Source organism: Vigna unguiculata, chromosome 9 (genome assembly GCF_037176805.1).
Source record: "Vigna unguiculata cultivar grain cowpea cultivar isolate G323 ecotype 2 chromosome 9, ASM3717680v1, whole genome shotgun sequence".
In the NCBI taxonomy this organism is placed as follows: Eukaryota; Viridiplantae; Streptophyta; class Magnoliopsida; order Fabales; family Fabaceae; genus Vigna; species Vigna unguiculata.
In genome coordinates, this window is record NC_140800.1 from 23,853,715 (window position 1) to 23,865,725 (window position 12,011).

Below are 12,011 nucleotides of genomic sequence, written 5' to 3' on the forward strand. Positions count from 1 at the left end.
CATTGAGAGAAGAGTTAAGAAACAACAAGAGGATGGTAATAAGGGAATAAAGGAAGTCATCTTCCAAGAGGGAGATTGGGTTTGGCTTCACTTAAGAAAGGAGAGATTCCCTACTCAAAGGAAGTCTAAGCTCCTCCCTAGAGGGGATGGCACCTTTAAGGTCATTAGTAGAATTAACAACAATGCTTATGAGTTAGACTTACCCCCAAGCTACAACATAAGTAACTCATTCAATGTTTGTGACCTTTCTCCTTTTGATGTAGGGTTTAAGAATTCGTGGTCGAATTCTCTCCAAGAAGGGGAGGATGATGAAGGCGTGACAACCTCCTTAGAAGCTCCCTCAAGAAGGATCACTAGAAGCATGTCTAGAGGGGAGTCTTCTATTCCATCAACTTTATCTTTGTTTTGCATTACTTTAGTTTGAATTCCCTAAGTTGGTTTCTAGTTGACTTATTTTGGTTGACTTGTTGACTTTGATCCAAAGTTGACCTTTGACCAAGATTAGATTAACTTAAACCAACATGCTAATCCTTGTTTGTCTTGTTTTGAAGGTAATTAAGAGAAAGTAAAGCATGGCTAGGTGGCACTTGGTGATTGGAGCACTTGGATGAAGTGGAAGAGAGAGGAATGCAAAAAGCATAAAGCAAAAGCAAAAGTAGACATGTACCTTGTCTCCTTTTGCCTTTGTGGTTTATGCCTTAGAAGGTCACTTGGTCTCCTTCCTCTTTTGGCCTAGAATCCTCATGGGAATGCCTCCACCAATCATCTCCCTTCACTTGGCCAAGACTCACTCTCACATTAGGTTTAGGGTTTTCTAGTTAATCATTTTTCATGTTTTTGTATTTGCTAAAGGACCCCTATGAACTCCTATTTAAAGGGTGCTCCTTGTCTTGTAAAAGGGTTGATCATTTTGTTTCTAGACTATTGTGTTTCAACCATTAAATTTTCGTGAGCTCTCCTTCCTAGAAGTGAACTCACCTTTGCCTTATCTTGCTTGCAAGTGGCGGCACCATCACTCATCTCTAGGGCTTGGTTGGCTTAGATCCCCCCTATGAGTGGCGTGCTTCTTCCATGCTTCATCTTCTATGCTTTCCATTTTTAATATTTCTACTTTCATTTTGGTTCTTTAAGTGTTAATGCCGTTTGAGTTTAAGCTTGAATCCAACTGATATCGCTCTCGTTAGGCGATCAAATTACCACTACTTTAGCAACTTCAGTATTGCTAGTTTGTAGTGAACAAAATAGTTAGGGTTAAGATAATCCTGAGTCGTCTCACAACGAATACGGAATTGATCTCAAATATTTGATTCTTAAAAATGCAATTAAAACTAGCAACTATAAAAATAGGGGGGTTTTGATATGCAAAGAAAATGACACGGAAGATTGTAAACACAGTAATAGTAAATAGGTCAATTCCACTGCTTTTTCTAAATAAGATTCTTCATTGGTTATCTAGAGATTATTGTTAAATTAATTATTGTTGTTGTTTTACAAATCAATCAATGTAAAGACTCAATTCATTTGTTGGCATCCTCACTTTTAATCAAAGTACAGTCTCAATTAAAAGTGAGAATTGTTAGATTGTCCATAGTAAATTCAATCAAAGTACAGTCTCAATTAATTTTACTATGCCTAATCATGTCTATTCCTTTGTTTCTTTACCAAATAGAAAACTTAATTAATCAAAGTAAAGTCTTGACTAATTTTAGTTAAAGTAATTACCTCTAATCAAATTAAAGTCTCAATTATTGGCAAAAACTTATTTAATCAAATGAAAGTTTCTAAACAAAATCAAAGTAAAGTCTCAATTTAATTTAAAAACCTTTTAACTCATATGATTAGCATGCATGTAGATTTAAAATCATTATTTTCTATTCGATTAAGAAGCAAAGGACATAGATAAACAAAAACCACAACAATAATCAAAATAACAAAACATATAAATTCATCTAACCTCAGAATCCAGTTAAGAAATTACAGTGGAATCAACCCTAAAAGCTTAGCCCTCCATGGATTTGATGGAATACATGATGAAATGAAAGAAAGAAAATAAAAGAAAGAATGAGAGATGTGGTGGAGACGGTATCTGCCAAAACCAGAGAGTTCTAAGTGTTAAAGCTGTAAGTTGTAAATTGTAAGTCCCCTCGCTTCTGCTCCCTTAAGTCTCTTTAGATAGGCTTCCACTGGACTTTGGGCTTTATCTGTCAGTTGCTAAAATCTTTTATTTTTATTTAATTAATTAGCAACTTAATTCCTGTCCAATTTCCAATTCTGCCCCTCTCATTTAACCATATTTGCAGTTTTGACCAGAATTGACTGCTGACTTTGACCAGTTGACCAGAGTTGACCAGTTGACCAGAGTTGACCAGTTGACTAGAGTTGAGCAGTTTGACTGTCCTATCAGATGCTGACACGTGGCAATGCAGATTCTCTCTCTTCTCCCTCCCTTGTAACGGCGCGGCTGCTCCGACGTGGTGGCTGCTCCGGCGAGGTCTTCTTTTCCGGCGAGGACAGGTGCGTGAACGGAGAAGACGAAGGCGGCACGGTGATGGGAGCTGCGCAATCTGTGGTGGCGCGAGTGAAGAAGATGATCGCGATCTATGGTGGCGCCGCTGGATGGTTTGAAGTTGCAGGTGCGGAGGCGAGAAGATGGAGGTGTGGTGGTGCTGCACATGAAGTGTGGTGGCTGCCGGCGTTTCAGGTGGTGTTGCAGAATCGTGGTAATGGCGCTTCGCGGTGGTTGTTGCTATTCGTCATTTCCGGCAAGTTGTGGAGGTGCGAAGCTCGATGGAGATGCGCTGGTTGCTGCAGAGATGGTGAAGCTGCGATGGAGATGCGCTCACTGGCGTGAAGGTGCAGATTCGTGGCTGCTGGTGCGCGGTGGTTCAAGCGAAGGTGGCGGAGGTTTGTGGACGCTGCTGGTACGCGAATGATGGTTGCAGGTGCTCGCGGTGAAGATGAACTCACGGTGGTGCGTGAACGGTGGCGGAGTTGCGGTGCTCATGGTGGTTGACGGAGATGGCGCCGCTGGTGCGTTGCAGGTGAAGGTGGCGCGAAGGAGGAAGATGGTGGTGGTGGAAGCGCGAGGTTGCTACTGTTTCCGGCGAGTTTCAGTGGTGGCCGGCGAGGAGATGGTGGCGGTGGCTGCCATGGTGGGTAGAAGGGAAATTAGGGTTAGGGTTTCATGTGTGAGATGGAGGAGATGATGACGTGGCAAGATCTGAGTGGTCAATTTGGTGAGTGGAGGATTATGCCACGTGGCAGCTTATGGTTGGTTAATTTTAAAAGGTGGGGATTGCCACATGGCATGATCTGGTTGAGTGGAGTTTAAGTGGTAGGAGGGGTGCAACTTAGTGAAAGCTGGGGGTGCATAACAGGTTTTTGTGGTCCACTTGAGGGAGGAGTGTGCAAATAAAATCTGGGGGTGCATTTAGCTCCTGATTTATTCTTTTCCAGAATTTCTTGATTTTGGACTTGTTTTGTAACTTTGAATACTTCAAAATCACACTATTAATTGACCAAAAATAAATTCCAGCTGCATTAACAAACGTTAGAATATCCAATAATATTTTATGCAACTAAAATCAATTTTTATGCCACTTTTACCAAACTTACTCAATAAATCCAATAACCACAAATCCTAATTAAATCAATCTTTAAGCACAGAAAATTTAATTAAATCCCCAAATTTAAATATTAAATGAGGGCAAAAATTTGACCTCATCACAACTTTCTTCTTCTTTTCATGAGCTTGAGAAATGAACCATCACATCTAGATAGCTTGCTATCTCAATGTCCAGTGGAAATTTTCAAAAAGCTTTCTTAAATAATTTCACCATATTCATAACTCTAAAAGAAAACAAGATAATCTTTCATCATGCTGAAGGAAAACTGATCTACTGCATGTGGGAACAGGTTCGTGACCTGGTATTTTCGCCTAGGCGAATGACTTTCGCTTGAGCAAAAACACCAGGAGACGCACCTTTATTCCTGCGCGAAGTCTTGCCTAGGCGAGCTGGAGTCGCCTGAGCGAGAGACGATCTCGTCTAGGCGAACCATCCTAGCCTGAGCGAGAGTTCGCCCAGGTTTTCTTTTTTTTTGTCATTGTTAGTGTCTCGCCTAGGCGAGACTGACTCGCCTGAGCGAGATAACCTCTCGCCTAGGCTAGACCTTTTAGCCTGAGTGAGAGCTACTGCAGTAGTAGTGCTCCAATTTTGTTTTTCTTTGGTGAAAATGTATGTTTTAATGTATCCTTGTGCAACTTAGGCCCTGTATGGTTGGAATGCTACCATTGATGTATTTTATGATTAAATGGGATGAATACAAATTATGAGAAGATGAGGTAAAAATGGAATTTCAAGGGAAATCCAATTGGAATTGTAGTGTGTGTAAGGATGTAAGGAATCTATTATGGTTGATATCCTAAAACTCCAATAATCATTCAAGCTCAGATAGAGCAGAATGGATTATGTCGTGAGGAGTAGCAGGAGGTCCTCGTCGTTGGACTTGATCAAGTCTTAGACGTGAAGGGGACTTACCCTGGGAACGGTCGGGTGAATACTCCATGCGTCCAAACTCTACAGAGTCTGGGAACCGTTGCAGGTGCAAGCCACCAAGAGTTCCAATGTTGCTTACACAATCAGAATATCGAGTCTAGAACTTGTGATTGAATTACATGTTATGAATGATATTTCTAAATTGTGAAGTGTATCGGTGTTTCTCATTTCAGTTAGCTTACCCTTCTTGTTTACGTTTGCCTGCTTTTGCATATTACCCTTTTGTTATGCTCACCATGGTTGGTGTGAGCAGAGTAGAAACCAGATGGAAATACTCCCTCTTGAGCAGGAGTTGAAGCCTAGCTGGGAGTGTTCGCTATAGTTGTAGGTTGCTGTCGTACAATTGTTGGGGTTGCGTATCTTAGTATCTTTTACATCAACTCTCCCCTTGTGTATCTTCATGTGATTTTTTGAAGGACTGTACCAGATTTATATACTATGCGTATATGACTGTTATCCCTACTATCTGCTATGTTTGACCATGATATAATGTTTTGTTTGATAGTGTGAGAAACTATTAAATGGGATGTTACATTCTGTATTTTTTAATTTCTTCTCATTTTTTAATATAATTCTATTATAAGATTTTTAAATTTTCTATTTTCTTATTATCTCTCCCTTAAGATTTTTAGAAAACTTGATATTATTAATATTTTTTCTTCTCTTCCTTCTATATCACAAGATTTCAATTAAAACAATTTAAATTTTTATCCAATAAAATAAAAAAAGTAACTTTTTTATTTTTATTTTTTAGTTTAAAATATTTTTAAAATATTTATCTATTTTTAAATATTTCTCGTTTTTGAAATATAATTATACTATAACCTTTTTAGTTAATTCTATAGCACAAGATTTCAATTAAAAGTCATTTAAAACTTATCAAATTATGTTTTTAAGATAAAAGATTTTCTTTTTCTTTCAAGATATAACAAGTTATACTTTTAAAGATGCAAAAAAGATAAAAGATATAATAACAACATAAAATTCAATCAATGTAATGCAATAACGTCAAGTAATAAACATTGAAAAATTAAATTAAATGATACATCCAATTTGGTATTTTTTATTTTATTTTATGAATAAGTTTTATATATTATGATTATCACAACCATTATTATAATAATATTTTATTCTATAATATTTTCTTAATTATCAATAAAATTACAAATTATTTTCAAGTAATAAAAAATTAAAATTAAAATGAAATGATACACCACTTTGTTCTTCTTTTTTAACCATTGAAAAGAATGCGTTATAATCTAACTTACCACAATTGAAGTACAATTAGGTTAAAAAAAATTATTGACGTAGCCTAACAATGGACAAATCAAATATAGCATTTTATAAAAACTAATATATATGCTTAACCACCACTACAGTAATTTCTTTTAAATAATTGGTCAGTCATAAGTAATTAGGACTTTCTTGTAGTACAATATTTCAATTAGAAAACTTAAAATGTTAACAAATTTAATAAAAAATAATAATCTTTTCTATTTTTAATTTAAAATGCTTTTTAAATATGTATTTATGGTTGACTATTTCTCAATGTTTCTATATATTTATATTTTTAAATTTTTAGACAATGATAATTTTACTAATATTTCATCATCTTATTTTTATTATTATATTATATTTCAATTATGAAACTAAAAAAATTAATCAAAACAACGAAAAAAGATACTTTTTCTTTATTTTGAATTTAAAATACTTTGAAAATGCATCTGTATCTTTTAATTTTTTCTCATTTTTTTAACATAATTCTATTATAAGATTTTAAAATTTTCTATTTTCTTAATATTTCTCCCTTAAGATTTTTAGAAAACTTGATATTATTAATATTTTTTCTTATCTTCTTTCTATATCACAAGGTTTCAATTAAAACAATTTAAATTTTTATCTAATAAAATAAAAAAAGTAACTTTTTTATTTTTATTTTTTAGTTTAAAATATTTTTAAAATATTTATCTAATTTTAAATATTTCTCGTTTTTGAAATATAATTATACTATAAGCTTTTTAGTTAATTCTATCTTTTAAATTTTAGAAAATGATACTTTAGTAATATTTTATTAACTTTTTTTTCTATAGCACAAGATTTCAATTAAAAGTCATTTAAAACTTATCAAATTATGTTTTTAAGATAAAAGATTTTCTTTTTCTTTCAAGATATAACAAGTTATACTTTTAAAGATGCAAAAAAGATAAAAGATATAATAACAACATAAAATTCAATCAATGTAATGCAATAACGTCAAGTAATAAACATTGAAAAATTAAATTAAATCATACATCCAATTTGGTATTTTTTATTTTATTTTATGAATAAGTTTTATATATTATGATTATCACAACCATTATTATAATAATATTTTATTCTATAATATTTTCTTAATTATCAATAAAATTACAAATTATTTTTAAGTAATAAAAAATTAAAATTTAAATGAAATGATACACCACTTTGTTCTACTTTTTTAACAATTGAAGACAATGTGTTATAATCTAACTTACCACAATTGAAGTACAATTAGGTTAAAAATTATTGACGTAGTCTAACAATGAACAAATCAAATATAGCATTTTAAAAATTAATATATACGCTTAACTACCACTACAGTAATTTCTTTTAAATAATTGGTCAGTCATAAGTAATTAGGACTTTCTTGTAGTACAATATTTCAATTAGAAAACTTAAAATGTTATCAAATTTTTTAAACAACATAAACCTTATCTATTTTTAATTTAAAATGTTTTTTTAAATATGTATTTATGGTTGAATATTTCTCAATGTTTCTATATATTTATGTCTTTGATTTTTTAGACGACGATAATTTTACTAATATTTCATTATCTTATTTTTTTATTATATTATATTTCAATTATGAAACTAAAAAAATTTATCAAAACAATTAAAAAAAGATACTTTTTCTTTATTTTTAATTTAAAATACTTTGAAAATTCTTCTATATTATTTAATTTTTTCTCATTTTTTAATATAATTCTATTATAAGATTTTTAAATTTTCTATTTTTTTAATATTTCTCCCTTAAGATTTTTAGAAAACTTGATGTTGTTAATATTTTTTCTTATCTTCTTTCTATAGCACAAGATTTAAATTAAAACAATTTAAATTTTTATCCAAAAAACAAAAAAAGTAACTTTTTTATTTTTATTTTTTAGTTTAAAATATTTATCTATTTTAAAATATTAGTTAATTCTATTTTTTAAATTTTAGAAAATGATACTTTAGTAATATTTTATTAACTTTTTTTTTTCTATAGCATAAGATTTCAATTAAAAATCATTTAAAGCTTATCAAATTATGTTTTTAAGATAAAAGATTTTCTTTTTCTTTCAAAATATTACAAGCTATTCTTTTAAAGATGTAAAAAGTTTGAATCAATGTATTGCAATAACGTATTGCAATAACGTCAAGAAACATTGAAAAATTAAATTAAATGATACATCCAATTTGGTATTTTTTATTTTATTTTATGAATAAGTTTTATATATTATGATTACCCTAATCATTATTATAGTAATATTTTATTCTATTATATTTTCTTAATTATCAATAAAATTACAAATTATTTTCAAGTAATAAAAAATAAAAATTTAAATAAAATGATATGTGAGCCCCCTTTGTCCAGCTTATAATTTGTGTGGCCTGGTCTTTGTGTAGGCCCAAGGCTAGCCTAGAAAGGGACCCACAATACCCCCTTCCAGCTGCTTACTATTCCACTTGTCTCCTTTTTCAGAAGTTGTCTCTTTTTTCAGAAGTTCTCTCCCTCTCTCAAACACCCAAGACTCCAGATAGAGCTCTGCTAAGGCACAAAGATTGTTTCATCTTCGAGCTAGATATAGTGGTTCTGTCTCCAAGTAAGTTACTCCTCATGTTTGCCATATCCTTTCTTTCCCTTTCTAGTTGGGCGCTTTAGCTGCGTTAGAGTCATCCTCTTATACTCGTTTTGGGTCCTGGGGTTTCTGTTTCAACTCACTATCTTAGCTGGTGGAGCTGTTGTGCCTGGGTTACATTCTCTGAGTTACTGCTCCCTTCTCTTGCGCCTAAAAAGGTAAGGGAAGCTAGGTTTTTAAGTTCTAAAGTGATTTTTGTATATTTGAGGGTTGTTCTGTGTTTTGGGTTCTTGAATGGTATATTAATCATGTGTAGATGGTTGGCTGGTAGTCTGGATGTTACTTTGTGTGGTTTTTTTTGCCTTGCATGCATGGAACAGTGGGGGAGAACTGGTATTCTCGCCCAAGCAAGCTCGTCTCGCCTAGGCGAGAATATCAGAGGCTTGCCTAAGGTTCTGCCTCGAGCGCTCGCCCAGGCGGCCCATTCGCATTTTCAGCAACACCCCGTCTCGCTCAGGCGAGATGGACTCGCCTAAGCGAGAGCTCGAGAAATCTCATAGGGGCCATTGTTGCAGTCTCGCCTAAGCGAGAGCCTGTAGTTTAAGTGAGGCAACTTCCTTCGCTTGAGTGGGGGCTCCTAGCTTGAGCGAGGCTGGTGCTGAATTGTGTTCTAACATTGTTCCCTTGTATGCTTGGGTGATTTATTGCATGATTGGCTTAAGTGGCCTCTTTAAACCATGAAGTATGTATATGGGTATGGTTGTTTGATTCATATGAACTGAAATTGGTGTGTTGGCATGAGTAGCACATGGATTTTGGGTTGTATGGTTGAGACCTTGAATGAGAATTGGATGTTTGAGATAAAGGTGGTGTATAAGGCATGAAACATGAATTTGGTGTTAGATAGGCGTAATTCCATGAGTCTCGTGGGGAGCTCTCATGGTGGCGTGTAGTGTATATATATTAGGATAAGGATTCAAGTAAGGACTGCATCCCAAAACTCTAATGGTCAGTGAGTCTCAGGTAGAGCAAACTGACCCAAGTGGTGAGAGTGGCAGGAGGCCCTAGTCTTTGGCAGGATAATGGCCTTAGATGCTTGAAGGCTAACCTTGTGTGTGGTAGGGTGAAATCCATTGGCAATGGCTCTGCAGAGTAGTAGAGGCCACCACAAGTGCAAGCATCTAGTGAATCCGATCCTAGTATATTTATTCGTATAATTGAGTCATAGTGTCCTGCTTGTTTGCTATAACATGATTCTTTGTGCCTACTGTGTTGCATGCTTGGACTGTTTAAGCACTTGTCTGTTATACTATGATAAATTTAAATTACATTAGCTTACCCTTTCATTTTTATGTATGTTCTTGTCCTATTTTCTCTTTTGCGATGATCACCTTATTGGTGGGAGCTGATGGGAATAATGTGGGAGATAGGTCTGATGGTGGCAACGATGCGATCTAGTGGGAGTGTTGTATATGACTCTCAGGAGTGGTTTTGTGGCCCTAGCGCCTATTGTAATTCCTTGCTCTAGGAGTGTATCTTTGGCGAAACTGTTAAACTTTTGGATCGTGTTATGTCCATGGCATTATAGTGTGCCTAAATCTCCTTTAAAAGTACTCTCTTGGATGACAGTAATAGTGGATTTTCTTATGTGCACAGTTCATCACATTGCTCTTGCATTTCTATAATTATGCGATGTTTTTATTTAGTAGATTTGATCTATTTAAATGGGATGTCACATTTTTATGGTATCAGAGCCTTCGTTCCTTAGTTTCTGTGGGCTATGTGTTTGCTTAGCTTTTGTTGTGCCTTTCTTGTCGTGTTTAGATGAGTTTCTAGTCTAACCAAGTTTCTAATGGTTCTTTCTGTGTGTCCAGTGGTATGGCACCCCCTCGTATAGCTCCTCCTGCACCCCCACAGGGCAACTAGCAAGACCTTACTAGGGCAATCGAGGCTATGGCTGCAGCCTTGACGCAACAGAGCAACGTTATGTTGCAACAGCATAAGGCGGCTATGCAATGCCAAGAGGCCTCCCTTGAACAACAACACCTAGTGATGCAACAGATGGAGGCTGCGAGGCAAGCTTCTGAGGCTGCCTAGAGGCAGCACATGGATGCTCTCCGCCAGTTAGGGGAGAATGCAGCTGGTGCTCTGATGTATGGTCCTCATCCCCAACCTCCACCCCCTAAATGGAGTTTGGAAGATTGCTTGAAGCACCAACCTGCCAAGTTTGATGGCAAGGCGAGTCCTGACCAGGCAGACCAGTGGATGAAGGATATGGAGCACATCTTTGATGCCAAAAGATGCCCCAATGAGAGCAGGCTTGCTTTCATTATCTACATGCTCACAGGAGAGGTTGAGCATTGGTGGGCCAACATGAGGCTGGTTATGGAAGAAAGGCATGAGGAGATCCCATGGGAGGCCTTAAAGAGGAGGTTTCTTTCAGAATACTTCCCAGACAGCGTTAGATACGCAAAGGAGGTGGAGTTCCCCCAGCTGACACAAGGGGGCAAGTCAGTGGCTGAGTACGCCGAGAGGTTCAAGCATCTGGGGCATTTCTACACCATGCCGCTCGATGAGGAGTGGCGTTGCAGGAAGTTTGAGAATGGTCTAAGAGGAGACATTCGCTTGATAGTAGCCCCACTTTCCATCAAGGACTTTGCGGCCTTGGTGGAAAAAGCCAGAGTCATAGAGCAAATGAAGGTAGAGGTAGAAGCCCAGCAGAAGCCGTATGATAGGCCTCATCCACAGCCTCAGGGGTCTATAGGCTTTTCTTCCCCGCCCAACAGGATCCAGTGCCATCATTGCGGAGGACCGGATGTGAAGAGTTTTTGCCTGTAGCTATCCGGGTTCCGCAGGTGCAACCATTGTGGTAGGGAAGGCCACTTTGGCAGAGACTGTCCAACCTTGAGGAGGACCGTGGCATGACCTTCATCATAGACTCCGAGTCAGACTCAGCAGAGGAGGGGAGGCAGCAGGCTTCAGGCTGCAAGCAAGGTCTATGCGATGATGGGGTCAGAGGCAACGGGTTCAGGTACCCTCGTCGTTGGTTATTGTGTGATTTCTGGCAAGTCTTGTTGCGTGCTTTTTGATTCTGGAGCGACACACTCTTTTGTGTTGGAGTCTTGTGTGCGGGAGTTGGGTCTGCCGGTGTGTGAACTACAGTTTGATCTCGTGGTATCTACTCCGTCACCTGGGTTGGTTAGGACTTCTGCAATGTGTTTTTATATTTATTATTTTTTAGAGAATTAAAGCCTACGAAAAAAACACATTTTTAATTACCAAGATAAAAATAAAGGGAAAGAGAAAGGTTGAGCACATCTATGACAAACCCAAAATCATGTCTTGAGGTTGACTTCAGCTCTAGAGGCCTGTGAAATAATTTAGAGCTATCCTTGGAAGAATCATATAAAAGCCCATAGACCAGAAAATAGATTTTATCTACACCTTCTACGACACAAAGGGAGCGTGCATTATATCTTTATTTTTTTAAATCTTTTCATTTTTATAGAATTAAGTAGTTAATTTTTAACTGTGTCATATTTGCATCAATGTATAAATAAGGGCCTCTTGAGGCGCATACATGCATTACATACATATT

At 36.0% G+C, this 12,011-nt stretch overlaps 1 protein-coding gene across 1 annotated transcript; it reads left to right on the forward strand.

Annotated features, from left to right (window-relative positions):
* Positions 1 to 10,519: 10,519 nt before the first annotated feature.
* On the forward strand, positions 10,520 to 11,251 carry LOC114163548 (uncharacterized). Its single transcript, XM_028047851.2, has one exon. It carries the CDS (start codon positions 10,520 to 10,522, stop codon positions 11,249 to 11,251), a length of 732 nt encoding a protein of 243 aa, XP_027903652.1.
* The last annotated feature ends 760 nt before the right edge of the window (positions 11,252 to 12,011 follow it).

What these genes read in the sequence shown, in the direction of transcription:
- LOC114163548 (XM_028047851.2), top strand. Translation starts at nt 10,520, where the DNA reads ATGGATGCTCTCCGCCAGTTAGGGGAGAATGCAGCTGGTGCTCTGATG.